The 21,181-nt window shown below is 32.2% G+C and overlaps 1 protein-coding gene and 1 non-coding gene across 2 annotated transcripts; one reads left to right on the forward strand and one right to left on the reverse strand.

The window, feature by feature from the left end:
- Positions 1–330: 330 nt before the first annotated feature.
- LOC110663745 (iridoid oxidase) lies at positions 331–5,601 on the reverse strand. The gene is made up of 3 exons (XM_021823148.2): positions 5,095–5,601; positions 1,623–2,064; positions 331–1,180 (listed from the first exon to the last, which is right to left on the reverse strand). Exons 1-3 carry the CDS (start codon positions 5,571–5,573, stop codon positions 557–559), a joined length of 1,545 nt encoding a protein of 514 aa, XP_021678840.2. The 5' UTR covers positions 5,574–5,601; the 3' UTR covers positions 331–556.
- Positions 5,602–20,459: 14,858 nt separating this feature from the next.
- LOC131182685 (small nucleolar RNA R71) lies at positions 20,460–20,565 on the forward strand. The gene has a single exon (XR_009150946.1). It is a non-coding gene; the product is annotated as a small nucleolar RNA R71 (small nucleolar RNA).
- Positions 20,566–21,181: the final 616 nt, after the last annotated feature.

Here is a 21,181-nt window from a genome sequence, read left to right on the forward strand (position 1 = left end):
TAAAGTAAGTGGATTCTTATTTTCTGTTGAACATCATCATTAATTTTTGATAAAGAGTGAAATTTTTAATTTAAATTGAGAATTTTATGAAGCAAAAAAAGGACTCAGCTAAGATTCGCCAAATATTCAAACAAATTAATTATTATGCCAAAGCAATTGATTTCTTGTATGATCATTTATTGATTACTTTTAAATATATTAGTAAGCAACTTATAGAACTTGCATATGGGATTGTGGTTTCAATCTAATTTTTGGAAAAACATTGTTTTAAATACTGTTAGAAAAAAAAATAATTAAACTTGGATTATTAAGAGAAAAAAAAGCAAAAAATTAATTAAAAACTTCAAATAATGATTATTGAAGTTCTTGATATTTATTCTTGTTCACACAATACATCACACAACCGTACAATATAGATAGGGGATCCAAAATTATTAAGAGATATATCTAATATAGAATTTTTTTTTTTTTAATTTTTTTTGTAAGCGATAGCCAATTTTATTAGAATATTTCCCACATAGATTAATTAAACTTGGAAGCCCCTACGTTTTGTTCTTCAAGTAGCCATGGTCCTTGCACGTTTCTTGGGTATGACATTCAAAGGCACAAGCTTTCTCACTGCCATCCCAGTCCTTTCTCTCATATCTAAGGTTCCTGGAGTTGATCCTTTCTCAAGCTCCCAATCAAAACAGTGAATTAAAGATGCCAGACCAAGGAGAACTATTCGTTGAGCCAGTAACATCCCTACACAAATCCGCCTCCCTGATCCAAATGGAATAAGCTCAAAATTTTGCCCTTTGTAGTCAATGCTTGAACCAAGAAATCTCTCAGGCTTGAAGGCCAGTGGATCTTCCCATAAATCTGGGTCTCTTCCTATTGCCCCTGCATTCACAAGAATTTGAGTACCTTTGGGTATGTGGTACCCCATAAAATTTGTATCTTGTATTGTGTTTCTCGGAACGAGTAAAGGAATTGGAGAATGGAATCGAAATGTTTCCTTCAAAACAGCTTGCAAATATGGCAGCTTCTCTATGTCACTCTCTTCAACATTTCTATTTACTCCAACTACTTCATCGAGTTCTTCTTTAACCTTTCTCATGGCTTCGGGGTTTCGAAGTAACTCTGCCATGGCCCATTCTACTACTGCGCTGGTAGTCTCTGAACCAGCAAAAAACATTTCCTTCAACATCAAACACAAACAAAATTAATTAATTTTAATCCAAAATGTAGTTAATTAAGTGCTTCCTTCTTAAGAAATTATCTTGGTGTCATGATTTATATAACATAATTATTGTGCAAAAAGGCAACCACAATAGATAAAAGATGGAACTAAGGCAGAACTAGAAGATTACAACTTGGAATTCATTAAGTTTATGTTTGACATTGTTGTTAAACGTGTCGTTAAGAAAAACATTTTTAAAATATATTTATCAAAGAGTATTAAAAACTGATTTAAAATTAAATTTTAACATGCTTATTATAAGAACTCTAAAATAATAAAATAATTTTTTCAAATTATTTTTTTTAAATCTAAATTATCTTTTTTTTTTGGAAAACAAGTTTTTAGTTCATAACCTTAATGCCAAATGGTCTAAAATATCAAGTTATGTTAATGTGCTTACCAATATGATTATGATGATTTTTTCATATGGGATCTTCTCCGGCCAATCTTTTCCATCACCTTCAAATTCCAACAACGCGTCTAGGAAGTCCTTAGCCTTCTCCTCATTCCGTTTGTGCTGCTCAATCCTCTCTTTCACAAACCCTTCAATAATCTCCATCGTTCGTCCCAAGTCTTTCAACATGTTCTTCTTTAGTCTTTGTGGATCTAACCATTGCAAGAATGGTAGAAAGTCTGCTACATTCGGCTTCCCTGCCCACACTACAACCCTTCCCAGGGCTTGAAAAAATTCATATCCTTCTTTGCTTTGTGAATTCAAAAGGTCTCGTGACAGCATGAGGTTCCCAATTATGTTAAATGCCATTGTGGAGAGATAGTGAGGTAAATTCACTGCGACTGATTCTCCCCTTGCACTTGTAGCTACTGCATTATCTTCAATACTCCTAATGAACATTCGCATAGGATGAATTATTATGATCCACCTTATTTTTTTACTAAAAAAGAAGAAGTTTAACCATGTGCATTGACTTGATTTTTACCATCTTATTATATATTGAGTCCTAAGCTAGGTATATATTTAAAAGCAGATTATATAACCTTGGTGAAATTAAGTGTTTTAAAGAAAGCAATAGCTGTCAATTCTAAAAATTTCAAGACAGGTCGACAAAGCAGCAACTGTAACAAAGAATGGGAAATTTTGAAGGTGATCGTGTTTAAAGCAAAGTAAGATGATTAAATAACTTAATAGTATTAAAGTCCATACCTAAAAATAGTATAATTACACCAAAGCCTAGAAGAAAAACAAGCATTAGCAATTGAATGTGTAGATTGACCGTTAAGAAGTTAATTCACAAAGAAAAAGTGATATTCAACACTCAATTTTACAAGGAACTATTTAGTAAAGTAGCATAATACCCATGCCATGCATGGGTAATTTATAATTTTTATTTTTTAATTTAATTTTTAATTACATCTTAAATAAGATAAATTATTATTATTAAACTAATTTTAAATTAAAATTTCTCTTTTATTTAATTTAATTTAAATAAATTTTTACCTGTTATAATAATAAATTTTAATTAATTTATGATGTAATTAACTAAAATATTTATTTAATTCTTTTTATATATGCATTAATAATAGTTTTCATGATTATTTCATTTAAAATGTAATAAAAATACTTTATTCAAAAAATAATTTAAATTTCATGAAATTTTTATATTTTATCTCATGATTTGTATAAATTGATATTTATTTTTTATAAATTATAGAAAATATATTAAATTATTGAGAAAATAATATTATTTTAAAAATATATAAATATAATATTTTTTATTATTAATATAATAAAACAAGTTAAATTACTAATAATGAATTGAATTATTTAATTTTAATAATAAATAAATTATATAATATTATTATTGATTAAAAATAACATTCTATTATTTTATTTTTTAAAAATACTATACTTAAGTGTAAATTTTTTTTATTAATATGATATATTTTTTATAAAACAATTATTTGACAAGAATGATTATCACTTTACATAAATTTATAATATAAAATAAATACATTTCATAAAAATTAAAATTTTAAAATATCATCATTTTCTATTAATATAATAAATATTAAAAATACATACTATTTTTCAAAAAACATATTTTATAATTTTAATGCTGTAACTTTCATTATTTTTAATAATCTTTATTTGTAACTAAATTTTCTATACAATCATATTTGTAATTTATCTTTGAAATTCTACTTATATATAAAAATATAGTTGAGAGATAATTTATACATAAAAATATATATATTTAATTAAAATTTAAAAATAATTCTATTAAAAATTAATAATAATAAAATTTAAATAATAAAAATATTAGTTATCATTGCATTTGATATATAATTGTAATGAAATAAAATATTCAAAAGTTTAAGAAATATTAAATAAGAAATTTATAAAAAAAATTAATAATTGAATAAATATTAATTAAATATACTTAAATAAATAAATTTTGAGAATGATAACTAATGACTTTTAAAAAAAATAATAAAAAATATTGCAAATAAAAAAAAAGATATAAAAGCATTTAAGTGAAATGAAAATACTTGATGAGAGAAAAGTACGTAATGTATATCAAATGTCTCATATGACATACTATATATAGACAAATAAATAAAATTATTTAAATAAAAAATTGATTTATAATTAAATATTATTTAATTGAAAAACTATAATAAAAGTATTCAAATTCAATTTTTATAATAGTAAAATATTTCCTATTTGCTTGACTGTTTCAATTAAATCGTCATAAGTTGGTCATAATGATAATAATAATAATAATAATAAGCATTAATTAATCTTAGGAAAGTAAAATAAAAAGAATATTAAATTATTAACATAAAAAATAATACATATTAATTATAAATAAGTCAAATCTCTATATTTTATTTTTATAACTTTTTATGTAGATTACACTCATTGTTTCTCAAATTTTTTAACAAAGATTTTATAATAAAAATAATAAAAAATATAATTTAATATTATATATTTATTAAAGATATGAAATAATTAAAGGTTGATTAAATTATATGATAGTTAATTATAAGATCACAAATTAATGGTCAATTTTCTTTAAACTAATTACTATCAATAACCTTTTATTATTATTATTATTATTATTATTATTATTATTATTATTATTATTATTATTATTATTGAGGGTAACATGTGGCTTATAATATTTTTACATAAATAAATTTATAAAAAAAATAATATAAATAATTTGTAAATATTGCATTTAATCATAAAAGGTCTTAATTTTTTAAAAATCAAATTTTGATTAAAATTATAATTTAAATAATAAATGTTGAGGTACTATTTTAAATAATAATGATAATTAAAAGAGAAATAAAAAAAATTAAATAGTAATTAGTATTTATAAAATAATATAAAAAAATTTTTAAATATTGCATTTGATTACAAAAAGTCTTAATTTTTAAAAAATTAAATTTTAAATAAAATAATAATTTAAATCATAAATTTTAAGGTAGTATTGTAAATAATAATACTAATTAAAAGATAAATAAAAAAATTAAATAATAATTAATATAAAGAGAATATTTATGAAAGATGACAACTGATTAACTTTTCATGAAAAATGACATGTGTCATTTTCTTGAGAGTACTTCTTTATTGTGTGTGTATATATATATATATAAGGAGAATATTTATAAAAGATGACAGCTGATTAACTTTTCATGAAAAATAACATGTGTCATTTTCTTGAGAGTACTTCTTTATTGTGTGTGTGTGTATATATATATATATATATACAACGAATTCATCATATTCATTGATTACAATGAGATCAAAATTATGAGAAATTACTTGATAAATCTGTTATATATATATGATGAATATAATAACTATCAACGATTAAAATTAAATGCACTTTAAAATTTTCCGTTACCTTATCATTTGATAAATGCATTTCCGCCGTATGGAGGCTGTCTCATTGATTCGCTTACTGGTCATCATTTCCATCGAGCAAAGACGCCTAAGCATACGCCAGTACGGGCTAAACTGGCCGACTGCAAGTGATCCATCTCTGTAGTTATGACTCGTTAATACGTGAAGACACTTACGGTCACAGAAGCTGGCGTCGTGATTCTTGAACAGCTCTGCCGCAGCCTTGGCCGACTGTATCACCACCGTTTCCATGGATCCTAGTCTTAACCGGAGCACAGGTCCATACTTCAACTTAAGCTCCCGCAGAGTTTGATGGGGCACGGTTCCAAGATCGAAAATATTGCCCAAGAGTGGCCATCCAGGAGGCCCTGGAGGCAGTTTTTTGGTTCCATTTTCCCTCTTTTTTCCATTTAGGGATATAACCAAAGCTAGTGACAAGAAAAGAGTTGTGCAAACAAGGACACTGTAGATGTACTCCATTCCTCTCTTGTATTTTGAGACGGCTACTGCTAGCAGCTGCTCTTTTATAGGATAAATCTTGACATCTTCCTCCAATAACATCTTATTCAACGTGTGGCCTCTCATATTTGAACGCATGCAATAGTTGAATATTTGAACGCATGCAGAGATGACTTAAAACACACTTAATTTCAAATAAATCTAATTTTTTAAAATTAAATCAGCTAGAAGGAAGATCGACAAAACTTAGCATCAATGCGTGGCAGTCAACATGGAGGCATCTGGTTTAGGGCTGAGCAGAATTCGGTTCAAACTGAAAAACCGAACCGAGTCAATTCGGTTCAATCGGTTCGGTTTTAAAATTCAATCGGTTCGGTTCAATTTTAATTTATAAAAATTTCGGTTCGGTTCGGTTTTGAAGAGAAAAAAATTGGTTAAACCAAACTGAACCGAATAGTAATTTATATAGTCAAATCGAACTAAATCGAACCGAATCGATTTTTGAATTAATTTATTTTTATGAAAAATTTATGAATTATATTTAATTTTATATATATTAATTGTTTAATTTCATTGATTAATGGTTATCAGGTTCAAACCAAAGTTAAAATTAGACCAAATAACTTGAAAATCAAGTCTAAATTAAAAAATCAATCAAAATCAAGCCGATCGGTTTAAACCGAATCGAACCGAAATAAAACGGTTCGGTTCAATTCGATTTTTCACCAATTTCGGTTTGGTTCGATTTCTAAAATTTATTGTTCGATTTTTATAATTTAATTCGGTTTAGTTCGATTCGGTTCGATTTGAACCGATTGCTCACCCTAATCTGGTTTAGCTGCTGGTCATGAGTGTTATTTTGGGGGGTTTGGCACGTGTTTGACTAGTTATGTTGGATTTCGACACATTACAGTCGTAAGATAATGTCGTTGAAGCTTCAATATGTTGTAATGGGGAGAAAGAGCTTGTTTATCATTTTCTTAGTGGGAGTTTTCGTGTATCATTCCTTTCTAGTCCTGTACTCCTGTGAGTTTTGTATTAGTAATTCTCTAGTATAGGGATTTGTCCTTGTGAGGTAATTGTTCACTCAGGTGTCTTGGTTTTTTTTTTTTTTTTTTTTTCTTTGTATTGGTGTTTTTTGCTCACATTTTTAATTTTAATAAAACTTTTCAGCTTATTAAAAAAGTCAACATGAAAAAAAAGTAAGATATAATTGATTCAGCACTTAAATGATAATTGCTATTAAAAATGATTAGAAATTTTTCAAATTTTAATATATTATTATATTAATTTTAATTATTAATTAAAAATTATTTTAATATTTATAAAATATTCAAAATTAAAAAAATTAAAATTTTAATTTAATAATATTTAAACATTTTAAAATTATTTTATTTTAAATTTAAGTTTTAATTAAATTCAATCTTAATCTCAAATTAGTTCGACAAATTTCAATTGAATTCAAAAATTAATTAAAAAATTGAGTGTGACATTTCAATTATGTACATTGATATATTTTCCTATTCCCACACTTTCTCAGATTTTCTGGATAATTATTAATCAATTTTTCTCACAAAAGAAAAGTGCATAGATATTTTATTACGTAAGTGCAAAAGATGAAGATTTTGAGATGCACACTGTCACTGATATTGATAATCCATATTCATCATACTGGACACAAAACTGTTGGAAATTAACTTTTAATGGGACAACAAGATTTTTTTTACAAAAAGTAAAGGGACAACAAGAGGAATTAAATTTTCATGGGATGTATACACGTATTGATTTTTAGAAAGAAAGAGAAAAAAAATTCATTAAAAACAAAAACAGTACAAAATCTTCTTATACAATTGATTTTTTTTATTAAATAAATTTAATATAAATTTTAAAAACTAAATATATGAATAATTATTTTAATTTTGAAAGTTGACAAAGCAATTTAATTAACGAAATGATGGGAAGTATACTTCACTTGATTTCAATTTTTAGTCATTATTTGATTTCATTTTCTTTTTTATACAATTGATTTTTTTATTAAATAAATTTAATAAAAATTTTAAAAACTAAATATATGAATAATTATTTTAATTTTGAAAGTTGAAAAAGCAATTTAATTAACGAAATGATGGGAAGTATACTTCACTTTATTTCAATTTTTAGTCATTATTTGATTTCATTTTCTTTTTTATACAATTGATTTTTTTATTAAATAAATTTAATAAAAATTTTAAAAACGAAATATATGAATAATTATTTTAATTTTGAAAGTTGACAAAGCAATTTAATTAACGAAATGATGGGAAGTATACTTCACTTTATTTCGATTTTTAGTCATTATTTGATTTCATTTTCTTTTTTATGAATTTACCATGATAATTAATAAAATAAGATATGCTCTTAAAAATAAGATTTTGTCTATTTTTCTGCACTACCAACAAGACAACAAATCAACAAACCATTCAAAATTCTACTATATATAAATTTTACAAAATTAAGATAATAAATACAGATGTACTCCAAATGAGAGATCATTATTAACACAAAATCATAGAAAATAAAAGAAATAAGAAGGAAAAAAATAGAGAAGGGGTTACTATTGAAAATTAGAAAATTGCTCCAATGACTACCTAAAGGTTAGAAAAAAGTAGGTGGAAGTGAAGAAAAACAGGTGGAAGAGGACAAAGATGAAGAAAAGTAGAAAGATTACAGGAAAATCGCTCCAATGACTGCCTAGAGGTTAGAAAAAAATAGGTAGAAGCGAAGAAAAGGAGGTGGAGGAAGACAAAGATGAAGAAAAGAAGAAAGATTATTAGAGAAAATCACTCCAATGATTACCTGTACAGATTAGAAAAAAGGTGGGAGTCAAGAAGAAGGGGCGGAGGAGGACAAAGATGAAGAAAAGAAAGATTTATAAAGAGAAGGAAAAATCATGATCTCTCTATAAAAACCGTAGTCACATCTTTTTTTTTTTAATTAGATATATTTATAAAAGTATTTGAGGAAGGTGATGTGGCCCAACCGCAAGTGCACGGGTCGTACAAGTAATATAGAAAAGATATCGTTCCCACGAGGAGTTGTGTTAATGATTGAATTTTTGATATAAAAAGTTGCCTAATTTAAACTATTTTTGAAATTAAAGCAATAAATTGATGGGTATTGAAGTATGAATTCTATATGTGTAAAATTAATGGTCTATTCGACAATGTAATGATTAAACTAAAATTGCATCAAATTAAAATAAGCAAGTTGAAATATGGCAAAATTTAAAATGGCAAGCAATTAAATTCAATTAGAAATTAACAATGATAAAAAGGCAATTCCGGAGTTCAAGATTTCATATTCAAGCTATTTTGGGATTTTAAATTGGTTATCCAATCTTGTGGAACTTACGGGTTTTAAGGAGATTAATTCTTAAATCCTTTGAATACCCTTTCGAGTGGGACAAAGAGTGCCTTAATCAATCTAATCCTACTTTCGTGGAGTTAGAGTTAATTAAGACCCATTAAGTTCTTTAATTAATCTGTAAATCCTCTTAATCCTTAGTCTATTTCTAGATCTAAGTTAATTAAGTCCAATTTCTTGATTATCTATCACAAGGTTTTCTCCTTTCGGTGCCTCAACCATGGATTAAAAACATCACTTAATGGGATCCTACACTAAGCATGTCATTGAGCACACAAGAAATGAATAAAACTCATTAAGATCACAAAATATGGATTACCCAATCAAAATCCACAAAATATCTCAAATATTACATCCCTTACTCCAGAATCAAAGTAAACTACTCACTATCCATAATATTTACAAGATATTCTGAGTTTATATGGAAATAAAGCTTTAATCTAAGCTAAGAAACAAGAAACCCAACACTAGAAAGGTAAGAAAAATGCAAGAAAAGAAAGAAATCTCCAAATCTCGTTGGAAATGGTGTGGGAGATGATTGTGACTCTTCAACTGCTGCCTGCTCCTTTCCCTTTTCTTCCTTTCTTTCTCCTCTCTTTTCTAAAATGGGATATGGGGCTATTTATAACTTTTTCTGATATGGAGCCCTAAAATGGTGTGTTTGAGGTGTGATTTTCTGAGGGAATCTTCTGCCAGCTCATTAATGAAGTCTTTGTAGGACTGCATAAGTTATGCAGTCCCTTATGCAGTTTTCGGCTGGTTTCTGGCTCTCTTATGCGAAACTGCATGACCAAGCGCATAAGTTATGCACAATTCCATGAGATTGCATAAGGGAGGCGTGAATCTGCATAAGCTATGCACTCTCCTTATGCACAATTCGGTAGGTATTGGAACAGTGTTTCTTCTCCGTATACAGATCTGCATAACTTATGCGGCAAGTTATGCGCAATTTGGCCAATGCATATTTCAACTTTGAAACTTGTTTTTGACATCTTTGGCTGTAGAAATCACTCCTCAATGGCAAAATTTCTTTTTAGTCCTTCAAAAACACCATTTTTCCTACAAAACAAAGTAAAAATTACAAATTAATCCAAAATTGACAATTATGAAAAACTAACTAAATAACTAATGAAATTAGCTAAAAGTGACTAATAATCAAATAAAATGGCTATGAAATTAAACCTAAATGATTATGCAAAATGTATCCATCAAATACCCCCAAACTCAAGCTTTTGCTTGTCCTTAAGCAAACTTTAAAATGTAATGCAATTTTTTTAGGGGTGCCTTATCCAAAGAGCTATGAAAATCACATATTAAAGTAATTTAACACACCTTTAGCCATACTAGCAATTCATATACCCATCCTTCAAAATGCAAAGAATCTAATGCTTATCCAAGCTTTCACCGCTTAGCCATCAAGTCAATTATCAATCAAAATTCCCAAACCAACCAATCAAAAGAGAGAGTCATGCTCAAAAGGAATTCTAGGACAATCAATAACCAAGTGTCTCTATATAGAATGATGGAATTAAATGAATGAATAGATAATTTTCCAATCCCATAGGCAAATTCCCTATTCCTATCTCCACTAATGTAGCAAGTACTATCAAGAGATCAAAGGTCTTTTTAGGGGTGTAATGGGGCCATGAGGTTCAAAATGAGGCTAAGAAGAAAAATGGGTAAAAAGGATTCAAAGCATGAGAATATTTCCAATCTTGACAACATAAGGTACACTTCTTATTTTATTATATTTTTTTTTCTCTTTTTTTTTGATATATATATATATGGAGGAGAGAAATACACAATGAGAATTGTTAAGTGCTAGCATAGTTTACAAAACACATAAAAATGGAGGGACAATTTGATACTTTAAACTTGTATCTTGCATTTTCTTTTGATGATTGTCCCTAAAAATGTCACCCCCAAACTCATTCCTTTTAATACTTTGGGTGGATTTCTTTCAATTTGAATGACAATAATGAAAAGCACATATACTAGCACTTTTACAAGATGACAAGCATTTCTTCTCCGTTTTATTGTATTTTTTTTTCTTTTCTTTTTTTTATTTTTATTTATTTATTTTTTTTATGTACCTAATATTATAAATAATTATTCTCATGAAAAGGGTTGGAGTGTTTGGTTCATTGGCTAGGTAGCAATAAGGGTTTTAAGGAAAATTAGGAATAAAAAAGGCTCAAAGGGGGTTTGCAAGGGTCAATTTTAATTAGGAAAATAAAAGGGCCAAAGGTTTAAAATGAGGAGGTTTAAATCAAAGAATGCCTAATCATCTCTCTCATCAAGTACAAGCTGGTATTTTGCCTTGAAAGGTTTAGAAAATTTGTTCTAGGATTGGTGAGACATCATTTGACTATCTTATATCCAATAACTCTCTCTAAACATTCCAATCTCTAAAGGACTAGTTGGGTGGCTTTTTGGCTAAGAAGATATAGGCAAGGGATAAACACTTCAAAACCTTGCACTTCTTAGGAAACTTTCAATCCACAAATCCAACTAAAGGTAAGTCAAATCACTCTCATAGGCAACTTTTCAATACTCAAGGGATTTGGCAAAAGATTTTAATGCATGATGCATGATTCCTAAAAATGAGCAATGCATTAACTAAATGGGGGAAGTCTATTTGTGTGCAATATGTATAATTTCTAAGTAATGTATAATGTGTGTGTAAATGTGTTGTGTATATGTATATATGGATGTATATGTAAAATATTTACAGTATATGTAAATGGAATGGGGTGAGATGTTCCTATACTCAAAATGTGAAAAATGTAGCAAAAATCAAAATGTGCACCCCTAAACTCAAAATTGGACATTGTCCTCAATGTCTCAAGCAGTGCATTATCAAAACTCAAAGTAAAGAGTAGTTACCAGAAATTGTGAAATTTAAGAGCAAAAAGAAAGAGTTACCTGGTATAAAGCAGATGAGAATTCAAGAGATAATGGGGATGCATACGAAGCTGCACAGGTTATGCAGAATAAAGTGCTGTCCAGAACATGTGCATAAAAAGGGTGCATAAGCTGTGCGGTTCTGCATGAGTGGCAATAAGGACTGCACAGGCTATGCAGAACATTTGCATAAGGGGATTATAGCCTGTGCAGTTCTGCATGAGTGGCATAAAGGACTGCACAGGCTATGCAAAATATTTGCATAAGGGGATTCACAGCCTGTGCAGTATATTCAAAAGCTGCTGCATGATGATGAGCAAGGAAAAATGTGCAAACACCAGTAGAAGCATGCAAATATATACAGTGTATGGACAAGTATGCACAAAAGGGCAGTAAAGGCAATGAAAATCAATGAAAAACTAATGTAATAGCCATCCAATAGAACTTCAAGAAAAACAAAATTCAAAACAAACTAAAATTGTTTCAACATATCTACAAAGAAAAACTCCTACAAGTTTGAACAAAAGTAAAACAGAAACTAATCTAATTCTATTGTTTTGCCCTTGTCCAAAGATGCTGCTAAAGGACTGGTTGGAGCTGTTTGCTGTCGAAGTGATGGTTCTGGAGGAGGTGATGGAGGTGGAGGTGGCATTCCCAGAAAAATCATGAGCTGCTTCATCATCTCCTTTAATTCTTTCTGCTTATCTCTGGTTTCCATGACAAAATCAAAGAGTTGATCATGACGATCCTTGAGGGTATTAAGACCAATGTCAAGCTTCCTATCCACAAAATATATATCATCACTAAGCCTTTCAAGATAGGTGAATAAGGCTTTAGTGTTGAAGGGAGGAGGTGCTGTGGATGCAGAGGGTTCAACTGCAGAAGGTGTAGGCTGTGCAGAATCTGCTGGAATGTCCTGTGAAGACTGAGTGGGTGGTGTAGGTTCAGCAGAATACTGTTGGGCTGGTGGGACAGATTATGCCTCTGGTTGTGCAGTGGGTCTTGTGTCTACTGCTGGTTGTGCAGTGTCAGAAGGTGGCAAACTGAATCCAGTTTTGGACAGGTGTGTAGCATCAAAATATAGAGTGTCTGAAAGTGCTGGTAGAGGATGCTCTTCTGGATTAAAACCAAAATGCTTGGCTATAACAGTTATGAGCCCACCCATGACTATTTCACCTATGGATTTGGTGGCAATATGTAACACATGCTCACAAAAGAAGTAACCAAGAGAAACTTTAACTTTGTGAAAAGCACACCATAGCATGAACAATTCAGATTTTCCAATAGCACCAGAACTAGTCCCTCTGCCCAAGATAGTGCTAGCAATAAGCCTATGGATAAATCTAAGTGCAGGGTCTAGTATTTGAGAGGTCTTGGATCTGCCAGCAGAAAAACTCTGAGGTTGGTTTGTGATAATCCTCCAAAACTGAGCAGCATTCCAAACACCTTTGTTTGCTACCTCTACCCCTGTATATGGTAACCTAAATAATCCATCAATTGCAAACCCAAAAATGCTATGAAATTGGTCTAATGATAGCTCTCTATTTTGCCCCAAACATCTAAATTTCATAGTTGGCTTGTAATCTATCTCATGCAATTTTAGGGTAGCAGAGAATGAGGAAATAAATTCCAAAACTAGAGCTGGATAAACTATTTCTTGCTTATGCACAAATTCCATCCAACCCAAACCATCAAGGTAGGCAACAACATTATCAAATAAACCAACTGATTGGAGGGCATCCGCAGAAATGTACCTTATGGGTTGCACCCTCCTTTCCTTAAGTCTCTTAAAGGCTGCCTTGTGAGCTGCATCAGGAAGGGGCCAAGGTAGTTTTGATACCTGTGATGCTGCTGACATTTGCTTTTTGCTGGAAGAGGGTGATTTGGCTTGTGTGGAGGCTGAAGTTTTGGGTTTTTGGGTGGAGGCTCTGACAGTGGAGTGGTGGGTGGTTCTTTGCGTTTTGAGAGAGGAGGTGCAGAAGCCATGGGTTGGGTGGATTTCGACCTGATTTTTCTCTTATAAGTGGCTGTAGGAGGTGGTGGAGGGGTTTCTTGTGGAGGGGAATCGGGGTTGGGAGGCCGCATTGCCAAGGGCGAGACTTGGAGAAGGGAGGTTTGAGGGGAATGAGGAGGCGATTCCATGGGGTTGTCGATGGTGAGAATGGAGGAGGTGAGGGAGAGAGTAAAAGATGCAGAGGTAAGTTAGGGCAAAGGCTGCGGAAAGAGTAGTGGCGAGGGAGGATGGTGCCAAGAAAAATGGTCGTGGGGGGAAAGGCGTGAACAGGAACGTCGAGAAGTGGAGGTGGGAAAATGGGTGCCGAAAAAAAAATTTTGATTTGAACAGGACATGTGTAAAACTGCATAAGGGGAGAATGGGTGTGCATAACTTATGCACTCTCTTATGCAGGTTTCTGTGAAAGATAAAGAGTGTGAAAAACTGATTATGCAAGAGTGCATAGCTTATGCGCTGACTTATGCAAGTTTCGGCTAAAAATGAAAGTGTAGGAATTGTGATCATGCAAAAGTGCATAAGCCGTACACTCTCCTTATGCAAGTCTCGACAGGTTTTGGTTTTCAGAAAGTGTGGTCATGCGGAAGTGCATAAGCTATGCACTCTCCTTATGCAAGTCTCAGCAGGTTTTGGTTTTCAGAGAGTGTGGTCATGCGGAAGTGCATAAGCTATGCACTCTCCTTATGCAAGTCTCGGCAAGTTTTGGAATTCAGAGAGTGTGGTCATGCGGAAGTGCATAAGCTATGCGCTTTCTTATGCAGATTTCGGCAGAAAGAGAAAATGCAGGATTTGAAGTTATGCAAAAGTGCATAAGTCATGCACACACTTATGCAAGTTTCGGCAGATATGAAATTTGACAAAAATGTGGCTATGCAGAATTGCATAAGCTATGCACATCCTTATGCAATTTGCAGCAGAGATGAAAAATGGCAAGAATTGTGGTTATGCAGGATTGCATAAGCTATGCAGTTGCTTATGCACAATTCAACAACATTGAGATTACAATTGAAAATGATTTGCAAGTATGAAAAATACCCTAGAATGAAGAAATATAATTCTATGAAGCATAAATCATGAGAAATTATCACCAAAAACACATCAATATATACAAAATCCATCAAAATTGCATCACACAAGCTTGTAGAAGTGAATCATGCATAAGAAGCATTTGTGAATCATGCCATTTCAATTCAAATTCTACAAATCAACATTTAGCACAGTAAAAACTCAATAAAATCTGCATAAAGTTGCATCTATCCACAAATGAGAATGGACTCCCCAAGTCATGCCAAGAAAATGCAGTATGTCCACCTTGAATCTCACAACCCAAATAAGCTCAAAACTACAAAAATGACCCACTTACCATCTTATTAACATTATAAGCACAAATACTTAAAAAGTTACACACCCAACCTCACCAAGAAACATAAGCTATGTGCTGCAGACCCTTCTTTGCTGCAAATTTCATTTTTCTGTATAAACCAAGAAACAGACCTGCACAGGTTATGCAGTGAAAATGGATCAATCTTGGAAGAATTGAAGGATAAAATTTCAGATTAAGAGTCATTCCCAGCAGTTCACCAATCTTCCTCCATTGAAATACATCTACAAGGGACAAGATTCAACAATGTCAAAAATTGAATTTGGGGAGATTTAAGATAAAAACAACAGCAATGTAAATAAAAGTAAATCAACAAAAGCAAAATAAAAGGACTTGGGATGCCTCCCAAGAGGGCTAATTTATAGTCCTTAGCTGGACTCTTCATGCATTTCACTAAAAAGAGGTGAGGGATTGGAGAGCTTGTAACAGCTTGCTCCCTTTATTGGGTCTCCAGTTATGTAATGTTTCAATCTATGCCCATTGACCTTAAAATTCCTAGATTTTTCACTCCAAATTTCAATTGCTCCATAAGGGAAAACCTTAGAAACTCTATATGGACCAGTCCACCTTGATTTAAGTTTTCCAGGGAACAATTTCAATCTTGAGTTGAACAACAAAACTGAATCACCTTCTTTAAATTCCTTTTTCCTAAGATGCTTATCATGCCAAACTTTAGTTCTTTCTTTATAAATACGGGCACTTTCATAGGCATCCATCCTCAATTCTTCAAGCTCATTAAGTTGCAATAGCCTCTTCTCACCAGCTTGCTTGAGATCAAAATTCAAGGTTTGAATGGCCCAATATGCTCTATGTTCTAGCTCCACAGGTAAATGACAAGACTTACCATACACCAACCTAAAGGGAGTAGTTCCTATAGGGGTTTTGTAAGCAGTCCTATATGCCCATAAAGCATCATCTAGTTTGACAAACCAATCTTTCCGAGAATTGCTCACTGTTTTCTCCAAGATATGTTTGAGTTCTCTGTTAGAAATTTCAACTTGTCCTGAAATTTGAGGGTGATATGGGGTAGCTATCTTGTGTACTACACCATACTTCCTCATTAAGCTCTCAAATTGCTTATTACAAAAATGTGAACCCCCATCACTAATTACAGCCCTTGGGGCTCCAAATCTACTCAAGATAAATTTCTTCAAGAATTTCACTACCACTCTAGCATCATTAGTTGGAGTTACAATAGCTTCCACCCACTTTGACACATAGTATGTATCTATTACCATATGAAGGAGGAAATGGCCCCATAAAATCTATTCCCTATACATCAAATAATTCCACTTCAAGAATATCATTTAGGGGCATTTGATCTCTTTTTGACAAATTTCCACTCCTTTGACATTTATCACATTCTAACACAAATTTCCTCACATCCTTAAAAATATTTGGCCAAAAGAAACCGGCTTGCAAAATTTTACTAGCTGTTTTAGAAATTCCAAAATGTCCTCCATAATCAAAAGCATGGCAATGATGCATAACACTCTGTGTCTCCTCATCAGGAATACATCTTCTTATTAAACCATCACATCATCTCCTAAAGAGTAAAGGATCATCCCATCTATAAAATTTTACCTCATGCAAAAACTTTTTCTTTTGTTGCCATGTCATTCCTAGAGGTAAAACTCCACAAGATAGATAATTCACAAAGTCTGCATACCAAGGTAGTTTAGCAACAAGAGAGAAAAGTTGTTCATCCAAGAAAAATTCATCAATAGGGACTTCATCTATTTCTTCATCATCAAATTTCAACCTACTAAGATTATTCGCAACTACATTTTCAGCTCCCTTCTTATCTCTAATCTCCAAATCAAACTCTTGTAGCATCAGAATCCACCTAATGAGCCTAGGTTTAGCCTCCTTTTTACGGAGTAAATACCTGATGGCTGCATGATCTGAAAATATAACCACCTTTGAGTCAATAATGTAAGGTCTAAAATTTTCTAATGCAAAGACAATTGCTAAGAATTCCTTTTCAGTTGTTGCATAATTTGTTTGAGCCTCATCCAGTGTTCTACTAGCATAATAAATAGCATATGCCTTTTTGTCCTTTCTTTGACCAAGAACAGCTCCAATTGCATAGTTGCTAGCATCACACATAATTTCAAAAGGTAGGCTCCAATCGGGCAGTTGCATGATTGGTGCAGTGATAAGAGCTTGCTTCAACCTACAAAAGGCATCCAAACACTCTTGGTCAAATACAAATGGTATGTCATGACTTAACAAATTAGACAAAGGTTTGGCTATTTTAGAAAAATCCTTGATAAAGCGTCTGTAGAACCCGGCATGTCCTAGAAAACTTCGAATTCCCTTGACATTGGTAGGAGGAGCCATCTTCTCTATCACTTCAACCTTGGCTTTATCAACCTCTATTCCTCTGTTAGACACCAAATGTCCAAGCACTATCCCTTCCTGAACCATGAAATGACACTTTTCCCAGTTTAATACAAGGTCAGTATCTGCACATCGCTGCAAAACTTTAGAAAGGTTAGCCAAGCATATGTCAAATGAAGATCCATAGACAGAAAAGTCATCCATAAAAATCTCCATTATATCTTCAATGAAATCTGAGAAGATTGCCATCATGCACCTTTGAAAAGTGGCTGGTGCATTACACAACCCAAATGGCATCCTCCTATAAGCAAAGGTTCCATATGGATAAGTAAAAGTGGTTTTCTCTTGATCATTTGGATGGATAGGGATTTGAAAAAACCCTGAATATCCATCTAAATAGCAAAAATAAGAATGCCTAGCCAGTCTTTCTAACATTTGATCAATGAAGGGAAGTGGAAAATGATCTTTTCTAGTGGCAATATTTAATTTTATGTAATCTATGCACATTCGCCAACTAGTCACTGTTCTTGTAGGAATTAATTCATTATTTTCATTTTTGACCACTGTCATTCCACCCTTTTTTGGGACAACATGTACTGGGCTCACTCAAGTACTGTATGAGATAGGATATATGATCCCTGCATCAAGCAACTCCAAAATTTCCTTTTTAACAACTTCTTTCATATTTGGGTTCAACCTCCTCTGATGTTCAATAGATGGCTTACAATTTTCTTCCAAAATAATTCTGTGCATGCAAAAGTGTGGGCTTATTCCCTTAATGTCATCTATGGTATATCCTAAAACTTTTCTAAATTGCCTCAACACTCTTAACAACTTATCAGCCTCTAAAGTACTCAAGTTTGCATTTACAATTACTGGATAAGTGTTATTCTTGCCAGGAAATTCATACCTGAGCTGAGAAGGAAGTTGCTTAAGTTCTACCTTAGGTGCATCTTCTTCCTTGAATGATGGTTGCTTAGATTCGACTTTTTCCTTTTGTGTGAGTTGAAAAACTGGAGCAAAAATAAATGGTGGACTTCCCTCTAAATGTTGAGCATATGCAGCCATATGAGGGTTGTCATAGTCTATACCTCCTCCATGAACTAAGCAATTTTCAAGTGGATCTTCCTGATATCTCCTTCTGAAATGTTCTTTAACCAGCTCATCAATGATATCAATTCTCAAGCAAGTATCAGCTTCAGAATGATGCTTCTTCATAGTGTTATTAATATTGAAAACCAATTGATCTTCACCAACTCTAAGAGTCAATTTTTCTCCCTTAACATCAATCAATGCTCCTGCTGTAGCTAGAAAGGGTCTCCCCAAGATAATTGGGATATTAGAATCCTCCTCCATGTCCAAGATGACAAAGTCAACAGGTATATAGAACTTCCCAACCTTCAGAGGCACATTCTCCAAAATCCCTTCAGGATACTTAATTGATCTGTCTGCCAACTGAAGAGAAATGTGAGTTGGCTTAAGATCTCCCATATTGAGCTTCTCATAAATAGAGAGGGGCATGAGGCTAACACTAGCCCCTAAATCACATAAAGCTTTTGTAGAACATGATTCCCCAATGTGGCATGGAATTGAAAAACTCCCTGGATCCTTGAGCTTTGGAGGAAGTTTCCTTTGGAGGATAGCACTGCACTCTTCTGTCAAAGCTACAGTTTCATGATCTTCAAGTTTCCTCTTGTTTGAGAGAATTTCTTTTAAGAATTTTGCATAAGAGGGCATTTGTAAAAGAGCATCAATAAAAGGCACATTTATGTATAGCTTCTTCAAAACCTCTAAGAACTTTCCAAATTGCTTATCAAGCTTGGCTTTTTGAAATCTTTGTGGAAAGGGAAGTTATGGCTTGTAAGGCTCTGGAGGTATATACTTCTCTTCCTTTTCTTCAATTTTCTCTTTACATTTTTCTGCACTTTCTTTCTCACTTTCTTGTTTTTCACTCTCATCAATTTCTTTCTCATTTTCTCTCTTCTCACTATTTTCACTCTTCTCATTATTTACAACTTTCCCACTTCTTAAAGTAATAGCTTGACACTGCTCTCTTGGGTTTTCTGGTTGACTTGGAAGTTTTCCAAAAGACTTGGTACCTGAGGAAGATGCTTGTTGTGCAATCTGATTTTCCAACATTCTGTTATGTGTTTGCATCTGTTCTAGCCTTGCTTTCATCTCTCTCATCTCTTCATCATGCTTAGTTTGGTTAGCAAGAATCTGTTGTAATAAAGCTTCTATAGTGGAACTTTGTTCTTGCTGTTTTGGTGGAGGATTCATATTTTTCTGCTGAAAATTAGGCAATGGTTGCCTATTTTGCTGATATGGAATTCCTTGTTGTTGTTGTGGTTGAAAATTCTGATTTGGAACTTGACTTTGTTGATTTCCCCATGAAAAGTTGGGATGATTCCTCCAAGTTGGATTATAAGTTTGAGAGTAAGGATTCCCCATTTGTTTATTTCCATAATTACCAACATATGCAGCTTGCTCTCCATAATCTACTCCACAGCTGGTAGTTCCCTCTACATAAGCCACTTGTTGTGAACTTCCAGATGATGATGATGAACTAACCAACACACTCAAATCTTCCATCTTGTTAGCCAAAACATTTGTAAGTGCATCAAACTTTGCATTAATCATGTTGAACGGATCAAGGTCATACATTCCAGCAGCTTGCCTCTTTTGAGTTGGAGCTGGTCCTCTTGGACTACTCCAAAGATGAGTATTCTTTGCAATTTTCTCTAATAGCTCATAAGCTTCATCTTCATACTTCATAATAAATTCTCCTCCTGTTTGAGCATCAATAATCCCTCTAATTGCAGGAGTGACATTGGTGTAAAAATTCTGGTTTATCATCCATTTCAGAATGGCATGATGTGGGTATTGTCTCTCTAATTCCTTCCATCTCATCCATGATTCATAAATAGTTTCATCTTTTCTTGGTCTAAAGCTATCATTTGATTCCTCAATTCTTGAGTTTTTCCTGGTGGAAAATATTGTGCAAGAAATGCATCAGTGAGTTGCTCCCAATTTGTAATGGAATTGTGAGGTAAAGAATCAAGCCAATCCAATGCTCTATCTTTCAAAGAGAATGGGAATAGCTTCAATCTTGCTGTATCATCAGACACTCCAGGTTGCTTTTGCATATCACAAATCATAGCAAACTTCTTTAAATGTGTGTGTGGATTTTCAGAAGGATGTCCCCCAAATTGAGAATTTTGAATCATTTGAAGAACTCCAAAATCCATCTTGTAACTGTTTGCATCAATTCTTGGTCTTGCTATACTTTCTCTCAAGTCATCAAAACGAGCAAAAGCATAAACCATCATACTTCCCCTAGGCATATTAGCATTTACAACTTTTTCACCTTGGGCTACATTTTCATTGTTTCGATCATTTCCAACATTACCACCACCAATTCTAATTCTTTCATAAGCCATGTCTGCTTCTAATTCAGTTTCTCTCAATGCTTCTTTTCTTTTTCTGGTTTCTTTCTTATTGGCTTTACAAAATTTCTCAATTTCAGGATCAAACAATAAGGATGTGTCACTTGTGCTTCTAGCTCTTCTCATAAAAGATTAAGAGTAC

This window comes from Hevea brasiliensis, chromosome 8 (genome assembly GCF_030052815.1).
Source record: "Hevea brasiliensis isolate MT/VB/25A 57/8 chromosome 8, ASM3005281v1, whole genome shotgun sequence".
In the NCBI taxonomy this organism is placed as follows: Eukaryota; Viridiplantae; Streptophyta; class Magnoliopsida; order Malpighiales; family Euphorbiaceae; genus Hevea; species Hevea brasiliensis.